The sequence below is a fragment of the Rhinoraja longicauda genome, chromosome 18, assembly GCF_053455715.1.
Source record: "Rhinoraja longicauda isolate Sanriku21f chromosome 18, sRhiLon1.1, whole genome shotgun sequence".
NCBI classification, from domain to species: domain Eukaryota; kingdom Metazoa; phylum Chordata; class Chondrichthyes; order Rajiformes; family Arhynchobatidae; genus Rhinoraja; species Rhinoraja longicauda.
Genome location: NC_135970.1, coordinates 19,168,830 through 19,191,306, shown reverse-complemented (window position 1 = coordinate 19,191,306; position 22,477 = coordinate 19,168,830). Strand labels below are relative to the sequence as shown.

General features: G+C 44.9%; 1 protein-coding gene across 1 annotated transcript in view; it reads right to left on the bottom strand.

Moving 5' to 3' along the window:
* Nucleotides 1-471: 471 nt before the first annotated feature.
* Nucleotides 472-22,477, bottom strand: part of LOC144602302 (acyl-CoA 6-desaturase-like) — a 47,340-nt gene continuing 25,334 nt past the window's right edge. The window contains exons 3-12 of the mRNA XM_078415242.1: nt 21,138-21,335; nt 17,180-17,281; nt 16,084-16,209; nt 13,940-14,000; nt 13,762-13,838; nt 13,164-13,261; nt 10,376-10,472; nt 6,505-6,584; nt 4,584-4,709; nt 472-3,258 (exon numbers count right to left, since the gene is read on the bottom strand). Of these exons, the coding sequence (XP_078271368.1) occupies nt 3,207-3,258; nt 4,584-4,709; nt 6,505-6,584; nt 10,376-10,472; nt 13,164-13,261; nt 13,762-13,838; nt 13,940-14,000; nt 16,084-16,209; nt 17,180-17,281; nt 21,138-21,335 (1,017 nt within the window). The 3' untranslated portion in view covers nt 472-3,206. The remainder of the gene's footprint in view (nt 3,259-4,583; nt 4,710-6,504; nt 6,585-10,375; nt 10,473-13,163; nt 13,262-13,761; nt 13,839-13,939; nt 14,001-16,083; nt 16,210-17,179; nt 17,282-21,137; nt 21,336-22,477) is intronic.

Below are 22,477 nucleotides of genomic sequence, written 5' to 3'. Positions count from 1 at the left end.
ACCATAGAAACAAGGAACTGCAGATGCTGGTTTACACAAATAGGACACAGAATACTGGAGTAACTCCACGGGTCAGGCAGCATCTCGTGGGGAACATGGATAAGTTATGTTTTGGGTTGGGACCCCTCTTCAGTGATTGTGGGGGTGGGAGGGAGAGGCAGGTAATAGATGGACACAATCGAGGACAGTTTTTGATGTCTGCCTATACGATGCCTATTAAAAGTCGGATCCGCGCTTTACATTCATAAAGCACAAGAGTGGCACAGCGGTAGAGTTGCTGCCTTACTGCGCCAGAGACCCAGGTTCAATCCTGACTATGGGTGCTGTCTATATGGAGTTTGTACGTTCTCCCTGTGACACGTTCTCCCATGGTTTTCCTCCAGGTGCTCTGGTTTCCTCTCACACTCCAAAGACATGTGGGTTTGTAGGTTAACTGGCTTCTGTAAATTGTCCCTGGTGTGCAGGATAAAACTAGTGCATGGATGATCGCTGGTCGGCGCGGGCACGGTGGCCCGAGGGGACCCTTTCCACTCTGTATCTCCAAATGAAACCAAACTAGATGTTAATTTTGAAATTTTAAATCAAAATGTTTTGGAAACTAATGAACAACAGGAATTGCATTCAGTGATATGCAGCTGATGGAATGAGCTGCCGCTGCAGATGGGTGCATTAGATTTAAGAATCCACAATTTACAAATAATGTTCACCAGAGTAGGTTTAAAGTGAGTCAACGACTATTTGATGTTGTGTCATGCCAAAAAAAAAGCAGAATTAGTCAGTTTATTAAAAACAACATTGTCATAGTCTCCTGGTCTGTAGAGATTGTGAACAGAGATGTGGGTGAAGGAACCTTTGTTTCAGCAGATACCTGACCAGGATGAGGGGTGCATGCCGTACAAAGGTAAGGGGGCCTGGAGATCATGGTTCCAAGAAGATGAAACAGTGTTTGGCAAGAACAGAATCAATGGCGGCTTGGATCGATATCTCAGGTCAACGATCTGTTCCAAAACGACACAGACACAATTTTTGCAAATCACCCCTAAACCACTACAGAACCAGTCATTCCTCAGGTCTTTTTTTGAGAGCGTTTTCTTTTTAAACTAGACTCTCTGGGCTTGATTTTATTCATGTTCAGATTCACCAAATGTGTGTGTAGTGTTTACGTTAGTTCTCTGCTTCTGGCACTTTGTTCGTGTACGTGTGGGGAGGGTGTGAGGTGGGCAGGAAGGAGTGGCAATAATGGTGGGGGATGGATGGGAACAAGAGTGTAGGGTAGCAGCAAGTTATTCTCCCCCCCACCCCCCCCCCCCCATCCAAATGCTCAGACAGTTTAGTGATAGTTCAAAGCATATGGAGGTCGCTGGAAGGGAAAATATTTATTGTTCACCATGAGCTAAGAAGCTTGTTAAAGATCGAAGAATGTTGATAGATCTAGAATCAGGAATAGGCTGAACAGGGTGAGTGGAGTTCATCGGCAGCAAGGAACTGCAGATGCTGGTTTACAAAAAAAAAGACAAAGTGCTGGAGTAACCGGGATGCAACAGTGGCAGGCTGACCCCTTGTCCGGAGAAAGACACCAGCAGCATGTAGAAACCTGCCTAGTGTAGACTTTAGAGATACAGCACAGAGGCAGGCCCTATGGCTCACCGAGTCCACACCAAACAGTCATCACCCCACACACGAAGACTATTCTACACACGGTGGACTATTTACAATTTTACCAAAGCCAATTAACCTACAAACCTGTACTTGTAGGAGGAAACCGGAGCACCAGGGGAAAACCCACACAGGTCGCGGGGAGAATGTATAGACTCTGTACAGACAGCACTAGTAGTCAGGATCGAACCCAGGTCTCTGGCGCTGTAAGGCAGCAACTCTACCGCTGCGCCAGTGTGCTGCCCCATTCTGACTCTCTATGCTGCGGTCCCCACTGGCAAGTTGTATCAAGATGCCACCTTGGCGGAGAACGTGGGCTGTGTCTGGTCTGCAGGGCTCTGTGGCACCCATGGGTGGGGTGCCAGTGACCCAGGCATAGCCACAGTTATAATAACGCGTACAGATAGGAAAAGGTTAGAGGGTATGGGCTAAATGCTTCGGTGGGCACCTTGGTCGGCGTGGACAAGTTGGGCTGAAGGGCCTGTTTCTAGGTTGGGCTGAAGGGCCTGTTTCCATGCTGTGTGACTCCATGACTCTAACTGGTTCTCCCACCACTCTCTACAGAAGGTTAGTGACTCAGAAGGAAACAGGTTTCCAAATCCTCCTGCCTCAGGGATGTGTGCCATTTCTACTCCATTTTACTCAGAAGTGTTAGTTAAGTAAATGATCTCATCCAGGGTGAAGAACATAAATGCTTGCGTGCGGGTTTGTAGGTCAATTGGCCTCTGTAAACTGCCCCTCATGTGTTGGAAGTGCAGGTAAAGTGGTGTGAGCGTGTGATCGCTGGCCGGCGTGGACTGGGTGGGCCAAAGGGCCTGTTTCCATGCTGTATCTGTTAATCAATTAAAATAGGAGCAGAAGTGAGCATCACAGCCCCGTAGTCTGCTCTGCCATGCACTGAGATCACGGCTTCTCCAACCTTGCCTCAGCTCCATTTTATTGCCTGCTCGCCAGAATTCTTGACTCTACCATTGTCCAAAAGTCTATCGACCTCATTCGTGTGCCACCCATGGAGAGAGGGCAAGTGAAATAGTTGCTTTAAATACTCTCACAGCCCTTCCTCCTTAGCAACCCCTAAAGTAACTGGCAGTGGCCACAGCAAACCTTGTTGGACATATATTTCACCCAGAGTTAAATGTCCATCCACCTATTATTGTAGTTCCTCTTAGCACAGCTTAGCAGAACACAACATTGGTGTCACAGCTCTAAGGGCTGTGACTGTGAACACAAAGAAATTGAAATAAAATCAAGCCATTTGTCTCTTGTCTAATTAAAACGGCCTCTGCTCCATTGAGTTGGTTGCCTGCCAAGGCTGGAATGGGGAGGGGGTAGGGGTATGGAACAATCTGATTCAAAGGTGCTCTTCACCAGCCTTCAGTTGATGATGGGATCTGCCATCAGGTCTTGCAGAGAGCCAGTGGCAGCTTCCTGTTCATGCCGCGGAAAGCACTTGAGATGCACACAGACTCCGAAAGAAACTGGAATTCCAAAACAGTGCTGGAACTCAGGAGCAGTAAGGAGAGAGGGAAGTGAGGATTGCTGGAGCAGCCTCATTTGTGGAGGTAAGCATCTAACCACAGGTCGCCAGACTTCTTCAGGGACCTAGGGGTGTGAAAAGTAATATGTTAGATGACGAGCCTCGATCTACAACATACAAGATAAGCTTAAATAAAAGTCTAAACAAATAATTCGCACCAGAAATAGTGCAAGATTGAAATACTTTTGAGTTACAGTGTGGAAAAAGGCCCTTCGGCCCACCAAGTCCCCGCCGACCAGCGATCGCCCTGTACACTAGCACTATCCTACATATTAGGAACAATTTCCAATTTTTACCAAAGCCAATTAACTTACAAACCTATATGTCGTTGGAGTGTGGGAGGAAACCAGAACACCCGAAGAAAACCCACACGGTCGCAGGGAGAACGTACAGACCGCGCCTGTGGTCAGATAGGGTCTCTGGCACCTTAAGGCAGCAACTACCGCTGCGCCACAAGGAAACAGGCCCTTCGGCCCACTGACCTATGTTATCCCACTTTCTCATCCACTCCCTACACATCTGGAATGATTTCAGAGGCCAATTAACCTGCAAACCCGCACGTCTATGGGATGTGGGAGGAAACTGGATCACCCACAGGAAACCCATGGAAACTGGATCACTCAGGAAACCCACGGGAGAACATGCAAACCACACCCAAGGTCAGAACTAATGCTAACGGGTGATACAAAGAAAGGACACAAAATGCTGGAGTAACTCAGCAGGTCATGCAGCATCTCTGGAGAACATTGGTTGGGTTTTTTGGGTCAGGACCCTTCTTTGTGAACAGGTGATCGATGGTTGGTGTGGACTTGGTGGGGCAAAGGGCCTGTTTCCATGCTGTATCTCCAAACTGAACATCAATATACATGATTTCAAGGTGACAGGTTTAAAATTGGCAAAGCTTTAACTTAATAAGAAGTACAAGAAATAAAAGAACTAAAGCCTTGCATATATTTAAGTTCTCCGCTCGGCAACTTTGAAGGGGAAGATGGCGGCACAGTGGCACAGTGGTGTGGGAGCAGCATGGTGGGGATAGAGTTACAGACTTACAGCGCCAGAGACCCGGGTTCGATCCTAACTATGTTCTCTCTGTGACTGTGGCTTTTCTCTGGGTGCTCCAGTTTCCTCACACACTCCAAAGATGCACAGGTTGTAGTGTAATTGGCTTTGGTAAAAATTGTAAATTGTAAATTGTAAATTGTCCCTAGTGTGTAGGATGGTGTACGTGGATCGCTGGTCAGTGCGGACTCGGTGGGCCGAAGAGTCCTTTTCCGCGCTGTATCTCTAAAGTCTAAAGATAGGTTCAATTTTAAATCTCTCCGGCAGAGAATTAAGACAGTAAACAGTGTGTGCAAAGTGGACATCCTCTGGTATCGCTGCTTATGCTTACCCGATGATATCCTTAAAGCCCTGCGACAATGACTTCACCTGGTAGCTCAGCCCATGCTTGTCACACAGCGACTTCACTAGAGGTGCGATCTTGTAGTAGTTGTGACGAGGCATCGTGGGGAAAAGGCTGCAAAAGAAAAATGTTTCAAAGAAAGGAAATTAAGTGTCATTTTGCAAAGTCTGATGTCAGAAGAGTAGTTTAGTTTAGATATACAGCTCAGAAACAGGCCCAGAAGCTCACCAACGCCAATCAACCTACAAACCTGTACGTCTTTGGAATGTTGGAGGAAACCAGAGCTCTCGGAGAAAATCCACACCTGTCACGGAGAGAATGTACAAACTGCATACAGACAGCACTCGTAGTCAGAATTGAACCCGGACCCCTGGCATTGTAAGGCAGCAACTCTACTGCTGTGCCACTGTTTCACCCCCACAAAAGTCAGGAGCCCACAACCTAACAAACTCATCAGGATTCACAGACTCATCAGGAAGGCTGGCTCCGTCCTGGGGGCGGAGTTGGATTCACGGGAGGTGGTCTTGGAGGGGAGGATGCTCCTCAAACCGCGGAGCATCATGGACAATACAGCTCACCCCCCTCCATGACACACTGGTCAATCTGAGGAGTACCTTCAGCAACAGACTGGTTCCACCAAGATGCAGTACAGATCGCCACAGGAGATCATTCCCTACTGTTGCTATCAAACTGTACAAGTCCTCCCCCTTCTGTCATGGGGTGGACTGTCTCCCCTCCCCCCACCCCCCCCAATCTTTGCACATCCCCAATTCTTTCCATTCTCGCTTTAATTTCATGTTTCATGTATCTTGTGTTTTATGACTGTTGACAGATTAAATAAAGTTCTATTGTATCGTATCATACCTCCCATATGGCTCCATCTCCTTCCACCACACCCAAGCCCAGATCCATTCCTTGGTTCTATGCGACATTTTAACTCGATCCACCCGGTGGAATCGAACTACTGGTGGAATTATAATTTCTGTGCTAAACCTGCAGCCCATTTCTACCTGGGTCACCTTCTGTTGGATGGTTTGTCCCTCTAAGCCACTCGAGGTGCTCTATCATGGTGTCAGAACAAAAAGCTGGAGAAAATTGTTAGTTTACCAAGGTTACCAAGCTTTGTTTTGCATGCTATCTAATCAAATCAGATAACGTAAAACGTGAATACAATCAAGCCAAGCTCAAGTACAACAGGTAGAGCAAAGGGGAAGATACATAGTGCAGAATATAGTTAGAATGTGTAGGAAGGAACTGCAGATGCTGGTTTACACCAAAGATAGACACAAAAAGCTGGAGTAACTCAGCAGGTCAGGCATCATCTCTGGAGAAAAGGAATAGGTGATGTTTCGGGTCAAGATCTTTCTTCAGACAAAGTCAAGGGAAAGGTAAACGAGAGATAAAAAAAGGCACATAGAATAAATGAATGAAATATATGCAAAAAGCAACGATGATCAAGGAAAGGTGAAGCCCACAATGGTCCATTGTTGGCTGTGGGGTAGGTGATAACGAGTTAGACAGACAGTGAAACTCAGCAGGGCAACAGTGAAACTAGAATGATGACCAGGGTGGGGGAGGGATGGAGAGAGAGGGGGTGCAAGAGCTACTTGCATTGTAACATATCAGTTCCAGAGACAAAGCCCAATGTCTACAATGAGATAGAGGTGAATTGGACAAAACTCTAGCTTATTGCCAATCTTGTCAGTTTAGGGTACAACAATAGAAGTGAGGTGTTATTATTACATTACTGTTGACACGATTCTACCTCCTGTTTGTGCTCAGCCCAGGCACACATGAAAAGTCCTTCCACTCATCAGAAATCAAATCTTCGTCACTGAAAGATGAGCCCAAAAAGAATCTGTCCCCTCATAATACGAAGTGCTTCTGGTTGAAAGAGGAAAGTACTTACTGGTGCTCAATCTGAAAGTTGAGATGGCCACTGAACCAGTCATTGAAGAAGGATTGTTCAATGTTACAGGTGGAGTCCAACTGGAGAATCAACAGAATTGTACATCAGAAGCCAGTATCATATTTGCCTCCATCACCAACCCTGGATATGCATTCCAGGCATTCACCACCCTCTGGCCATGCCATGTCTGTCCCTGCAGCTAATACCCCATTATCCAGGCAATATTCTGGTCAACCTCCTCTGTACCCTTTCCAAAGCCTCAACATCCTTCCTGTAATGGGGGCAACCAGAAATACATGCAAAATTCCAAATCCTGCCTAACCAAATTCCTATAAAGCTGCATCATGGCTTCCTGAAGTATCATATCATATCATATCATATCATATATCTACAGCCGGAAACAGGCCTTTTCGGCCCTCCAAGTCCGTGCCGCCCAGTGATCCCCGTACATTAACACTATCCTGCACCCACTAGGGACAATTTTTACATTTACCCAGCCAATTAACCTACATACCTGTACCAGAAAGGAGCTCACATTTGTTCAGCAGGGCAGCATCATTGGGACATGTGGTATATTATCAGCTTGTATTTCACTGAATTCCAAAAAAATGTAGCAATTTAACAGCAGGATTGAAAATGACTATGAATTTGGTGGAATGGTAGATCAAAAACAATCAGTGCGAAGATTGTGGCATTTAAGAAGCTCTTAGAGAGGCATGTAAACATGCAGGGAATGGAAGGATATGGATCATGGGCAGGCAGATGAGACTAGTCTATCTTGGAATCATGTTTGGCACAAACATTGTGGGCCAAAGGGCCTGTTCCTGTGCTGTACTGTGGTAAGAATCCAGAATTTTAAAAAATCATGTCAGAATGTTTGATATCAGAAAGTACTTCTACATTTAAAAGTGGTGGAAAGAGAAAAGACTGTCCCCTAAAAAGCTATTGAGATTGGGTCCACTCAAAATTTCAGCAGAGCCTGGTGGATTTATGTTGGGTAAAGGTGCCAAAAGCTGCAGGAGCAATGTAGGGAGATTGGTCATTGGCTAATTGGGATGCCTCGTGGATTGCTATCACTCCCATGTAACACACCTTAACTTAGCAAATATTAATGTTGAAGTGATGTGCATTACATTAGCAGTTCTTAAGAAAGAATTTGGTTTAGCTTAGTTTAGTGTAATTTATTGTCACGTGTACCAAGGTACACTGAGAAGCTTTTGATGCGTGCTAACCAGTCAGCCTAAAGACAATACATGATTACAATTGAGCCATCCACAGTGTACAGATACAGGATAGAGGGAATAACGTGAATAATGTTTAGTGCAAGATAACATCCAATCAAAGATAGCAGTAGTGTCTCCATTGAGGTAGATAGTAGCCTCGGACTGCTCTCTAGTTGTTGCTAGGATGATTCAGTTGCCTGATAACAGCTGGGAAGAAACTGTCCTTGAATTTGGAGGTGTGCGTTTCCACACTTCTATATCTTTTGCCTGATGGGAGAGGGGAGAAGAGGGAGTGGCCAGGGTGCGACTCGTCCTTGATTATGCTGGTGTCCTTGTCGAGGCAACTTGAGGTGTAAATAGAGTCAATGGAAGGGAGGTTGGTTTATATTGTACTGCAGGGAATGTGATGCAGAGGCAGTTACATGATCTCCTAAAGTTAGTCTGGACTCCTTGTCCAAAGGTCTGTTTGAAAAAGAGAAATATCAAAGCCAATATGGAAAGAAGATATGTATGAAGGAACTGCAGATGTTAGTTTATACTGAAGGTAGACACAAAATGCTAGAGTAACTCAGCGGGTCAGGCAGCACCTTTGGAGGAGAAAGAATAGGTAACATTTTGGGTTGGAACCTTTCTTCCATTCTGGAAGAATGGAAAGAACAGACATCATTTTGCATCAAAATATCCCATTTTGCATCCACTGAAATCTGAATGATTAGCCCTGCGGTTTGAAAGCATTTTACAAATTAGTAGCATGACTGATCCTTAATGGCTTTACATGTTTGTTTTATTGATTATATGAATCTGGTTTCTTTAATTTAACATTATATGTTTTACTTTGAAATAGCACAACACAGTGGTGGCACAGTGGCACAGTGGTGGCACAGTGGCACAGTGGCACAGTGGTGGCACAGTGGCACAACAGTAGTGTTACTCTCTTACCACACCAGAGACCCGGGTTCAATCCTGACTACGGGTGCTGTCTGTACGGAGTTTGTACGTTCTCCCTGTGACCTCGTGGGTTTTCTCCGGGTGCTCCAAAGTTTCCTCCCACACTCCAAAGGCATACAGGTTTGGAGGTTAATTGGCTTCTGTAAATTGTCAATTGTCCCCAGTGTGTAGGATAGAGCTAGAATACAGGGTGATTGCTGGTCGGCTTTGATTTGGTGGGCCGAAGAGCCTGTTTCAATGCTGCATCACTAAAGTCATAGACAACACTCTTTAAATTTACCATCCCTAACTCCATACAATACTCACACTCCATTTGATCACCACCTTTCTTAGATCTTTTAGAAGGATGAGAGGGGATCTTATCGGAACGTATAAGATTATTAAGCGGTTGAACATGTTAGAGGCAGGAAACATGTTCCCAATGTTGGGGGAGTCCAGAACCAGGGGCCACAGTTTAAGAATAAGGGGTAGGCCATTTAGAACAGAGATGAGGAAAAACTTTTTTAGTCAGAGAGTTGTGAATCTGTGGAATTCTCTGCCTCAGAGGGCAGTGGAGGCCAATTCTCTGAATACATTCAAGAGAGAGCTAGATAGAGCTCTTAAGGATAGCGGAGTCAGGGGGTATGGGGAGAAGGCAGGAACGGGGTACTGATTGAGAATGATCAGCCATGATCACATTGAATGGCGGTGCTGGGTCGAAGGGCCGAATGGCCTACTCCTGCACCTATTGTCTATTGTCTATCTACGTCATTGTGCCTGCACTTTCCTGTTTTATCATGAAACTTTAATTTACTATAAAGATTCTAATTGTGTTGATTAGTATTTTAATATATTGCCTTCAGTATTCTTAACATTCTGAGCAACAAAGTCATTGAAATTTGAGGTTGAAATAGATAATAGAAACTGACGTAATGTCATTTGCTTCTCCTGTCATGAATAGTGTGCATTAATAATTGAAGATCTTTCTCCACAGATTAATGAGAGATCATATATCGAACATCTCAACATGATAATGGAACCATAAGACACAAAACTTTTCATGGAGTGTCTGATTGATTTGTGCTCTATTTATCTTTCTGAACTCTCTCTGTTTCCTCTCTTGAAAACAAACGCACTTGGTGTTCCACAGATACTGGACCACCTGTCGGGGTCCCCTACAAGTAGCAATTCCCCATTTCAGACTTGGCAATGATAAGATCAGTCAGGACTGATCTGTCCTCTCAAATTCCCCATTCCCCATTGTCGTCCAGGAGTCGTACAAGAAAGAGATAAAAGAAATGAATAGTGAAGATCTTGTTACCGAGCCTCCACTGATGCACCAAATCGTGACAACAGTCAATCAAGATGGTCTGAAGAAGGGTCCCGTCACGCAACATCACCTATCCATGTCCTCCAGAGATGCTGCCTGACCCACTAAGTTACTCCAGCATTTTGTCTCTATCTTTGGTATAAACCAGCATCTGCAGTTCCTTGTTATTAGCAATCACTGTCGAGAAACCAAGTGGCCAATTTGATGTGGCACTCTGTAAAACTGAGGGGCAATAGTTTTGATGCATCTCTTGTGTAATGACTATAATTTAGTGTGGTGGCCATTTTATTAAGAATAAAAATTTCTAACACCACGAAGCATGTTTTTTGAAGTGGAACTTTTATAAAAGGCCCAAAGAAAGTTCCAAATCTGTTCCTTAAATGGAAACTACCTGCATACTGAGCCAGTCCTTGTGCTTGTCATCGTCAATCTCCATAGGAATATGATTCATCTGGGTCACCCACACAAACCAATGGCTCTCGATGAACCTGCAGAGAGAATTATGCAGGAGTTAGGCTTCAACTTTTATCAACACTATGCTTACCTTATAACTATCAGGCTATTAAACACACAACCTCTAAATAAACTCTGACCTACATTGGTGTAAACCAGCATGTGCAGTTCTTTCCTACATATAACTTTTTTTGGTGTTTATTATGGTGTTTACAGAGTCCTACCCATACATATCTGTTGAACTGGCGCAGGTAGGAATTTCATTGTTCCATTTTGGGACATATGACAATAAAACACTCTTGAATCTTGACTATACAACATCTCCAGGACCTGACAATGTTTCTCCCTCTACCCTCAAGCTCTGTGCCGAACAACTGCCACCGATCTACACAGACATTTTCAACCAGTCCCTGCAAACCTGCACTGTCCCTGCCTGCTTCAAGGTCTCCACTATTGTCCCTGTACCCAAAAAGACAAGGATCGCTGGCCTTAATGACTACAGGCCTGTCGCACTTACCTCTGTAGTCATGAAGACCTTTGAAAGACTTGTGCTGGCCCAGCTGAAAAACATCACAAACCCCCTGCCGGACCCCCTGCAGTTTGCATACAGGGCCAATAGATCGGTGGACGATGCAGTCAATCTAGGCCTGCACTTCATCCTCCAGCACCTAGACCGCAAGGGGACCTATGCCAGGATTCTGTTTGTGGACTTTAGCTCTGCTTTTAACACCATTGTGCCAGAGCTACTAAACTACAAACTCTCCCAGCTGACTGTGCCTGAATCCCTCTGTCAGTGGATCATCAACTTCCTGACAGACAGGAAGCAGCATGTGAGGCTGGGAAAGCACACCTCGACCCGCAGACCCTCAGCATAGGAGCTCCGCAAGGCTGCGTACTCTCCCCTCTCCTTTACTCTCTCTACACCAACGACTGCACCTCCACAGACTCCTCTGTCAAGCTCCTCAAGTTTGCCGTTGACACTACCCTGATTGGACTGATCCAGGATGGGGAGGAATCTGCCTACAGATGGGAAGTGACACAGCTGGCGTCCTGGTGCCATCGCAACAACCTGGAGCTCAATGCTCTCAAGACAGTGGAATTAATTGTAGACTTTTGAAGAGATCCCCCTCCCCTCCCCCCACTCACCATCAACAACACCATAGTCACATCTGTGGAGTCATTTAAGGTCCCTGCCATCTCCAGGGACCTTAAATGGGGGGCCGCCATTGACTCCACAGTAAAAAAGGCCCAACAGAGGATGTACTCCCTGCAGCAACTGAAGAAACACAATCTGCCACAGGCAATGATGGTCCAATTCTATACTGCTATCATTGATTCCATCCTCACCTTTCATGGTCTGGTTTGGCTCAGCCACCAAGCACGACATCTGGAGGCTGCAACGGATCGTTCGCACAATGAGAAGGTTGTTGGCTGCAACCTTCCCCCCATTGACGAACTGTACACTGCAAGGGCCAGGAAGCGCGTGGGCAAGATCATCTCTGACCCCTCTCACCCTGGCCACAAACTCTTCAAAGCACCTCTCTGGAAGGTGACTCCGAACTGTCAAAGCAGCCACAGCCAGACATAAAAAAAGCTTTTTTCCACAAGTGATAGTTCTACTCAATAACCAAAGTGTAGTCTCTTTTTTGCTCTGGTTTATTTTCACCCACATGTTTAGACCGTAATGGTGTATCCTTATTGTTTTGATGTGTTTATGCTTTATTCTTAATTGTTAACTGTATGTTTGTGTTGTCATTTGTGAGCGGAGCACCAAGGCACATTCCTTGTATCTGCATACTTGGCCAATAAATTTATTCATTCATTCATTCATTTAAAGGTCGTTTTGACGGGTACATGAATAGGAAAGGTTTAGAGGGGTATGGGCCAAATGTGGGCAGGTGGGACTGGTGTAGATGAGGCATCATGGTTGGCATGGACATGTTAGGCTGAAGGGCCTGTCTCTGTGGTGTATGACACACTTCAAACACTATATTTTTACCAATCTATTAAAAATAACAGGCTTTGTGTCATTTATTTGGGTGCCCTTCCATGAATATTATGAAGTGCAACCAGTTAACATTTTTTATTCAAATTCATTTCATTTGATTTAGTCTCATTTCCTGAACTGATCACCTGAGTAGAGTTTCACGGCAATGGGTAGATGTCCAAATGGCTGTTATTGTTCAGTAAAGTTGACATTGAAAGTTGGTAAAACTTATAGACTTCATTAACTGATAGCTGTAAAGTCAAGTTCCTATTGGCAAGCTTTCAAATACCTGGAAAGCTATAAAATATTTCTCAATGGAATTTGGTTACTCCACTTAGTAATCTTATTCAAATTCTAACCACAGCCCAACTAACATTATAGTTATGGAGTCGCACAGCATGGAAACAGGACCTTCGGCCCAACTTACCCATGCTAAGCGAGTTGCCCCATCTGCACCAGTCTCACAGCACCAGTGTTTGGCCCATATCTCTCTGAACCTTTCCTGTTTCATGCACCTGTCTGAGTTATAGTACCTGCCTCAACTACCTCCTCTGGCAACATGTTTCATATACCCACCAGCACTTTGCCAGCCCCTTGGGCCGAAGGGCCTATTTCCATTTGGATCTTTCAATTCAATTCAACTATTTAAATGTGGCAGCACCTTAATATATAATCCAAATAATCGTAACACTAGTAGGTTTGACTGAAACAAAAGTAAATTCTCCCTAATTGTACGTACCTGACGAATAGAACAAAGATGACAGAACCAAAGAATCCATAGAAAGAGGCATAGGTGTTGAAGTAGCGGATGTAGTACGTTGTTGCCCAAGCAAGATCCTACAAAGTGGAGAAGATGCAAACCAGATCAAGTTAATGGCTTTGTGATATTATTCCTGATTTAAATGGTGTAAACACCATTGCTCTGTTGTGCATCCAACACAATCAATGTAGGGAGTGCTGAGCTTCAGCTCCCATCTTAGGCTGTTCAAGTTGTGTCGCTCAGGCATTTTTGGCAGGCGATGTTGCCCTAACCAAAACACTCATGAGGGAAGTGGCCGGGGATGAGGAGGGAGGGAGGGTGTATTGCCAAGTTGACCAGGATCGACTCCATGTGCCTGGATCTCTTAGTCTGCACACAAATCAGAACTGCCTTCCTCCTAGAACTAGGTTCTGGCCCAAAACGTCACCTAAACTTTTTCTCCAGAGAAGCTGCCTGACCCACCGAGTTACACCAGCATTTTGTCTCCACCTTGAAAATAATGTTCAACTTGGACAAATGTGGGGAAATGGGAGAGGGGAAACAAAACCTTGTGTGGGAGAGACGCGAATGTACGTACCACCCAATCGCGGCGGGTGACCATGGTCATCATTATCTGAATGTAGAAATACACCGGAATTAGCAGGGGCGGGCCAACTGTAAGAGAGAACAACAAATGACAGCACAGCAGATAATCAGCACACATAACAACCGTGACAACCTACAATATTGCCAGATGCTCAAGGAGACATACTCACTGAGGAAGAAGTACTTGTGCTGATAGTTGTACGGCAAATACTTGATCTTCTTTTTTCCAAACTACCGATAGAAAAGAGGACTTAGGTGTAAACCAAGCCAAGCCTTTAGTACATAGTTGTAGAATCAAGGAACTGCAGATGCTGGTTAATATACAAAAGGACACAAAATGCTGGAGTATCTCAGTAGGTTAAGCAGCATTTCTACAGAACATGGATAGGTGCTGTTTCAGGTCAGGACACTTCTTCAGACTGAAGAAGAGTCTCAACCTGAAACGTCACTTGTCCATGTTCTCCAGAAATGCTGCCTGACCCGCTGAATTGCTCCAGTACCTTGTGATTGAAGGGGGTTCTCGACCCAAAATGTCACCTGTCCATGTTTTCCAGAGATGCTGCCTGCCCTGCTAAGTTACTCCAGTACTTTGTGTTCATTGGTACACAGTTCATAGAATACACTATCCTAAACATGCCAGACCTTAATTAAATTCCACTCTAACATTCTCCCTGATCAGTAGTGCATTAGATTCCATCACACATCCTTCTCCTATATACTTATCATTCTATTGAGCTAAATATTGCAGGCGCAGGCTCCAAGTAGGGAGCAAATAGGAGATAGGGTTACAATATTTATTAAGGATTTTTCTGCCAACATTGCTACCCATCAGAAGCATGAAACACAGAATAGATATATTCAAATGGTAACACACCAATGAAAGTTCATTGGATTCAACAAGTAGATCTATTCTCAGGTTCAGTGAAGGATCTCTTGACTAGATATGGACTGTTGGACAGAGTGGGAAGAAGGAGCAATTATCCATGTGCTCCCTGAATGATCATTTTCCTTTCACTAACACACTACCCCCAATGTCTCTTCCTCTTGTTTTTGCTGGTTGGCATGGATTCGGTGGGCCGAAGGGCCCGTTTCTACGCTGTATCTCTAAACTAAACTAAACTAAACTAAACTATATTTGCTGTCAATTACATGCAATGGGGTGAGCAATATACAAAAATATCACGACTGGGACCAGAGTGAAATGCCTGCTTTCAGCTTTAAGAACAGGAATCTTTCCCACCATATTTTATTACATCTTCAAATCTTTGATCATCTGTGAAAAATCCAGGTGGTAGGTTGATATAAATCCTTTCTACAGGAATTTAAAAATGAAAGAAAACTCACATCCAAGGGCATTTTGCAGTTTTCATTATTCTGCTACTAAATCATCTGAAAACTTGATCTATTATTCACTCCTACGTACCTGCTATGTATGATAGCAATTGCTATTACGAGTGAAATGATTTTGTAAATGTCTCTATGACTCCTATTCTGTAACTCAGGGGAGTTTTTTTTAAATGAAACCAATGATTCTGTTTACTAAGTGCATGAAGAGGTCAGACAACATGACAGTCTCGCATACCTGTGGGATTTTATCCCAATTCTGGTCCCAGCCTCAAATATCAAGAAGATAGAAATAATCTGTATTGCAAATTTCCCAACGCAACTCCCTTTAACCTGTCCACTGTCAACTCTTGGCCATGACCCGAATATACTCGGAGGTTGAAATCAAGTGAGTCTAGATTCATAGAGTAATCCAGCATGGAATCAGGCCCTTCAGCCCACCTCATTAATGCAGACCAAAATGCCACATCCAAGTTAGTCCCATTTACCTGTATTTGGCCCATAATCCATGTAAAACCTTTCCTATCCATGCTGTTCCTTAAATCCCCCCCCCCCCCCCCTCCCTCTCCCCCCAAAAGAGAACAGAATTTCTTGTTTTAATTCATAATTTGGAACTCAGTAACAGAGAGTCAATGTTTCCTTATTGACCTCAAAGGTAGACACAAAATGCTGGAGTAACTCAGCGGGTCAGGCAGTATCTCTGGAGAGAAGGAATGGATGACGTTTCAGGTCGAGACCCTCCTTCAGTCTGAAGAAGGGTCTCGACCCGAAACGTCACCCACTCCTTCTCTCCAGAGATGCTGCCTGACCCGCTGAGTTACTCCAGCATTTTGTGTCTACCTTCGATTTGAACCAGCATCTGCAGTTATTTTCCTACACTTATTGACCTCAAGGTCATTTCTCAAACGTATTCTTGCCCACCATTATAAGCCTCTATTTTTATTTTAATATCTGAATTAAAAGAAATTACCTCCACAGGTTGTGTGTTTCCCAGTACGAACACCTTCAGCATGTTCACATCAGGGTCTTTATTAAAGATGTTGGGCTTGGCGTGGTGTTGGAAGTGTCGATGATTCCACCAGTTTCCAGAAGCTCCCTTAGAGATGAGATACAATATCATACGGCTTACTAGGTGCGCGGTAATCTCTATTCACCCTCCCTTTCAGATTGTTGCCACACCTGTTTACAATAATCCAAACTCGTTGTCTATAAGCTTCACATTTTGTCACAAACAAGTTTTAACATCCCGCTACTGAATGAATGAACAGATGAATGAACAGTGGTCAGTAGAGAGCATATTGACTGGTTGCATCACGGCCTGGTTCTGCAACGTGAACACCCAGGAGTGAAGAAGACTGCATAAAGTGGTGAACACTGGCCAGTCAATCTCAGTTCTGACCTCCCCACCATCAAAGGGATTTACAGAAGTCGCTGCCTTAAAAAGGCAGCCAGCATCATCAGAGACCCACACCACCCTGGCCACGCACTCATTTCACTCCTGCCATTGGAAAGGAGATATAGGAGCCTGAAAACTGTAATGTCCAGGTTCAGAAGCAGCTTATTCCCTACAACCATTAGGCTATTAAACACTACAACCTCCAAATAAGCTCTAAACCACATAGACTTGGGGGCTTTGCTTTTGTCTTTTTGCACTATTATTGTTTGTCTCGTTTATTATATTTTTACAGACTATTCTGTTTACAGATTCTGTTTGTGCTGCTGCAAGTAAGAATTTCATTGTTCTGTCTGGGACATGTGACAATAAACCACTTGACCTTGCGCTTGTGGATCTCATCAGTCTTTCCATATCCTTGTATAATATGCCCCTATCCTATTCAATATTTTCCGTAGGATCTTCTGGTATATCTGCACTCAACAACATTTTTACTGTTGTGCCCACCTCTGCACTATTTAACTGCTGCGCCAGTCTGAAGGAGGGCCCTGACCCAAAACGTCGCTTGTCCATTTCCCTCCACAGCTGCTGCCTGACCCACTGAGTTCCTCCAGCACTTTGCTTTGCTCAAGATTCCAGTCTCTGCAGTTCCTTGTGCCTCCATAATGATTACCTTCATGTGACCTATGAGGAACTTGTGCAACAGGTGATTCCATTTTGTTTTCCGGAAAACTGACAAATGTCCGAAGTCATGTTGAAGCCAGCCTGACTGAGCCTGGAATCGACAGAGAAAGATCATCACTTCTGGCAAAATTGCACTGGGAAACATTTCACTCCGTTTACTGTTTATCGCAAGTAATAAAATAATAGTCAAGAAATTTGACCATGCAATGCTCTTTTCTGCATTTCACTATTACAAATTAACAAATGGTTTCCTTTTGTTTACAGATAAAGCATGGAGCAGGCCATTCGGCCCACCAAGTCTATGCCGAGCATTGATCACCCGTTCACACTAGTTGCAGGCTATCCCACTTTCGCATCCACTCCCTCCACACAAGGGGCAATTTACAGAGATGCTGACTGTTGAATTAAATCTACTAGCGTAACTGCTGGATAGCCATTTCAGAATGATTAGTTTAGAGATAAGCATGGAAGCAGGCCCTTCGGCCCACTGTCCATACTGACCTGTTCACACTAGTTCCATGTTATCCAACATTCCGTACCCACTAGGGGCAATTCATAGAAGCCAATTAACCTACAAACCCGCATGCTTTTGGGATGTGGGAGGAAACCAGAGAACCCAGAGGAAACCCGTGCGGTCACATGGAGAACATGCAAACTCCAAACAGACAGTGCCTGAGGTCGGACCAAACCCATGACTCTGGCACCGTGAGGCAGTGGCTCTGCCAGCTGTGCCACTGTGCCTCCCATAATGAATGAAGAATTACGATAATAAATTATCTCAGAGATGCCTGGAATCTGAGTGACTGTCGATGGAATACGTGGAGGCACTAATAAAATATAAACCTGTTCTTGATTAGTACGGGTGTCAGAGGTTATGAGGAGAAGGCAGGAGAATGGGGTTAGCAGGGTGAGATAGATCAGATATGATTGAATAGTCTTTCATGACTTGATGGGCTGAATGGCCTAATTCTGCTCCTATCACATGATCTTATGATTTTAATACAGGTGGGAAATCAGCTCTAAAATTCTGCGCAAGTTTCAAAAGAGAGGTAGACACAAAATGCTGAAGTAACTCAGTGGGACAGGCAGCGTCTCTGGAGAGAAGGAATGGGTGACGTGGCGACCCTTCTTCAGACTGATGTCAGGGGAGTGGGCGGGACAGAGATAGAATGTAATCGGAGACAGTAAGACTAGTGGGAGAACTGGGAAGGGGGAGGGGATGGAGAGAGAGGGAAAGCAAGTGCTATCTGAAGTTAGAGAAGTCAATATTCATACTGCTGGGGTGAAAGCTACCCAAGCGAAATATGAGGTGTTGTTCCTCCAATTTGCGCTGGGCCTCACTATGACAATGGAGGAGGCCCAGGACAGAAAGGTCAGACTGGAAATGGGAGTTAAAGTGCTTAACAACCAGGAGATCAGGTAAGTTAAGGCGAACTGAGCTGAGGTGTTCAGCGAAACGATCGCCGAGCCTGCGCTTGGTCTCGCCAATGTAGAGAAGTTGACATCTGGAACAGCGGATACAGTAGATGAGGTTGGAGGAGGTGCAGGTGAACCTCTGCCTCACCTGGAAAGTCTGTTTGGGTCCTTGGATGGAGTCGATGGGGGAGGTAAAGGGACAGGCGTTGCATCTCTTGCGGTTGCAGGGGAAAGTACCTGGGGAGGGGGTGGTTTGGGTGGGAAGGGACGGGTTGATCAGGGAGTTGCGGAAGGAACGGTCACTGCGGAAAGCAGAAAGGGGTGGAGATGGGAAGATGTGGCCAGTAGTGAGATCCCGTTGGAGGATTATATGCTATAAGCGACGGCTGATGGGGTGGCAGGTGAGGACAAGGGGGACTCTGTCCTTGTTACGAATGGAGGGAGGGGAGCAAGAGCGGAGCTGCAGGATATCGAAGAGACCCTCATGAGAGCCTCATCTATGGACGAGGGGAACCCCCATTTCCTAAAGAATGAGGACATCTCTGATGACCTGGTATGGAAAACCTCACCATGGGCGCAGATGTGGCATAGATGGAGGAATTGGGAGTAGGGGACAGTCTTTACAGTAAGCACAGTGGGAAGAAGTGTAGTCTAGATTGCTATGGGAATCAGTAGGTTTGTAGTAGATGTCGGTCAATGGTCTGTCTCCTGTGATGGTGTCGGTGAGATCCAGAAACGGTAGGGAGATGTCGGAGATGGTCCAAATGAATTTGAGTGCAGGATGGAAATTAGTGGTGAAGTTGATGAAGTCAGTGAGTTCTGCATGGGTGCAGGACGTAGCACCAATGCAGTCATCAATGTAGCGGAGGTAGAGTTCGGGGATAGGGCCATTGGATGCCTGGAACAGTGATTGTTCGACATACCCGACAAAGAGGCAGACATAGCTGGGGCCCATGTGAGTGCCCATACGCCTTGGATTTGGAGGAAGTGGGAGGAGTCGAAGGAGAAGTTGTTGAGGGTAAGGACCAGCTCTGCTAGGTGGAGTGGATGGAAATTGGCTGGTTCTGCGGTCGAGGAGGAAACGGGGGGCTGGCTTTAAGACCTTCCTGGTGGGGGATGTAGGGTGACTGGACATCCATGGTAAAGATGAGGGAGTGGGGGCCTGGAAAACAGAAGTCGTTGAAGAGACGAAGAGCGTGTGAGGTGTCTTGGACATAGGTAGGGTAGGATTGGACCAGGGGAGATAGGATGTAGTCCAGGGATGTGGAAATCAATTTGGTGGGACATGGACAAGCAGAAACAATGGGTCTGCCAAAAGAGAGGTATTCACTGGCATTTCTCAGCACAATCTTTTGAGTCTGAAGAAGGGTCCCGATCCTAAACATTGCCTATCCATGTTCTCCAGAGATGCTGCCTGACCCGATGAGTTAATCCACCACTTTATGTCTTTTTGCAAACCAGCATCTGCAGTTCCATGTATTTAAACCTTAGTTGGGTTTTTTTGGTTCCTTTTTCAAGTTCCTTTATCCACTTCTTTTTTTTAAAAACCCTTAACGGTATGTAGGTTAATTGGCTGGGTAAATGTAAAAATTGTCCCTAGTGTGTGTAGGATAGTGTTAATGTGCGGGGAGCGCTGGGCGGCACGGACTTGGTGGGCCGAAAAGGCCTGTTTCCGGCTGTATATATATGATATGATGATATGATAACTGTTCCTATTCCATCTCAGTTTCTCCTAAGCAATTCCTTTGCACAAAATGTTTCGAATATTCTCCTCATCTCCCTCACTTCTTTTACAATCGTCTTATGTTGGTGTCTTTTCATTACTGACCAGTGACAATAGTTGTTCTTTTTGCACAAAATCATTGATAATTCTGAACACTTCCATTGCCTCAAGCTGAAGATAGTTCATATATATTTTAATGTCTTCAAGCTGCTTTAATAATAATAATAATAATACATTTCATTTGTATAGCGCTTTTCTGGAAACTCAAAGACGCATTATCTCACAGCGCCAGAGACCTGGGTTCGATTCCGACCCCAGGTACTGTCTGTGTGGAATTTGCAAATTCTCCCTATGACTGATTGGGTTTCCTCTTTCCTCCCACATCCCAAATACCTGTGGGTTTGTAAGTTAATTGGCCTCTGTAAATTGCCCATGGTGTACAAGGAGTGGATTTGAAAGTGGGATAACATAGAACTGGTATGAACAGGTAATCGATGGTCGGTGTGAACACAGTGGGCCGAAGTGCCTACTTCCACTCTGTATCTTTAAACTAAACTCAGCAGGTCTGGCAGCGTCCATGGAGGGAATGAACAAGTGACGTTGCAGCTCGGGATCCTTCTTCAGAGCTTAAATTACATCTGCCCATTCCCTACAAAGATGCTGCCTGACCAGCTTAGTTCCTCCGACACTTTGTGTTTGGCTCGGGATTCCAGCATCTGCAGTTCATTGATTCTCCACTGACATATTCCACCACTATCCCCAGCTCCATGCTTCATTGATCTGTTGCATGGCCATGACGGCCCCATACCTGTGAGGTTGCCAGGATTAAGGCAGTAATGAGCGTTGGAATCCAACCAGACCCAAAATATGACAACGTAAACCAGGCTAAGAATTCCAGGAGAAAAAGTTGGCCAAGGTAGAGGGAGAAAAAGACCAGATCTGTCTTAAATAGTTTCATGTCTTCTGCTGTTTTCCGCAATGCCCGAAAATCTTCAATCAACTCTAGCTGCAAAGAAGAGTTCATGGAAACTTCAGTAAACTGCTTTGAATATATTTTTAATAATTCATTTTTACATTATTTCAAATCTGCTGTGAATTAATCAGCTTCCCCAAGGTATGAAGTGAAATCTCCCATAAAGTGTCAAGGGAAAAGTCCTTAATGCTAGCGGCAGCACAGTGGTAGAGTTGCTGCCTCACAGCACCAGAGTCCTGGGTTCAATCCTGGCTACAGGTACCGTTTGTGTGGAGTTTTTACATTCTCCCTGTGATTGTGTGGGTTTCCTCCGGGTGCTCCAGTTTCCTCCCACATCCCAAAGATGTGCGGGCTTGTAGGCTAATTGGCTTCTGCAAATTGCTTTCTTATCTCTGGCCTTTGTTCCAACCATCTGCCTATCACCCCTCCCCCATCCATGCCACCTGTGCTGATCTTTTACCTGCCGCACTTTGCCCTGCCTCTCCTCTTTTCCAGCTTTCTTGTGCCCCACCCAACAATTAGTCTGAAGAAGGGTCTCAACCCAAAATGTCTATCTATGTTCTCCTGAGATGCTGCCTGACCACCTTACTCCAGCACTTGTTTCATTTTGTGTATAAACCAGCATCTGTATTTCTTTGTTTCTACACCTGAACTCCATTTAGTTAGCTGATACCTGACAGGAACTTAGTGGGAATCTGGACAAAGCAACCAGATGAGAGAAAAGTTGGGGGTTCCCAGTACACATAATGAGACATCTTTTGGAAGGCACGTCGATGTTGAGGTTATTCATCAAAGGCATTGACTTGCATAAAATAGCTTGATAGTACACTGCTCACATATGACGGCTATTTACTTGACACATTAAAGAAAAGCTGAGGAACTAAAAAACATTATCAGACACAAAATGCTGGAGTAACTCAGCGGGACAGGCAGCAGTCGAGACCCTTCTTCAGACTGATAGGCTCAACCCAAAACGTCACCCATTCCTTCTCTCCAGACCTGCTGCCTGTCCCGCTGAGTTACTCCAGCATTTTGTGTCTATCTTCAGTTTAATCCAGCATCTGCAGTTCCTTCTTACATAAAAAAAACATTATTGAAGCTTAAATCAGTGGGCATTAAAAAAATAACAAAAATGTTAATAAAACGTTATTTTCTTCTCTGCAAAGGGATGTGCT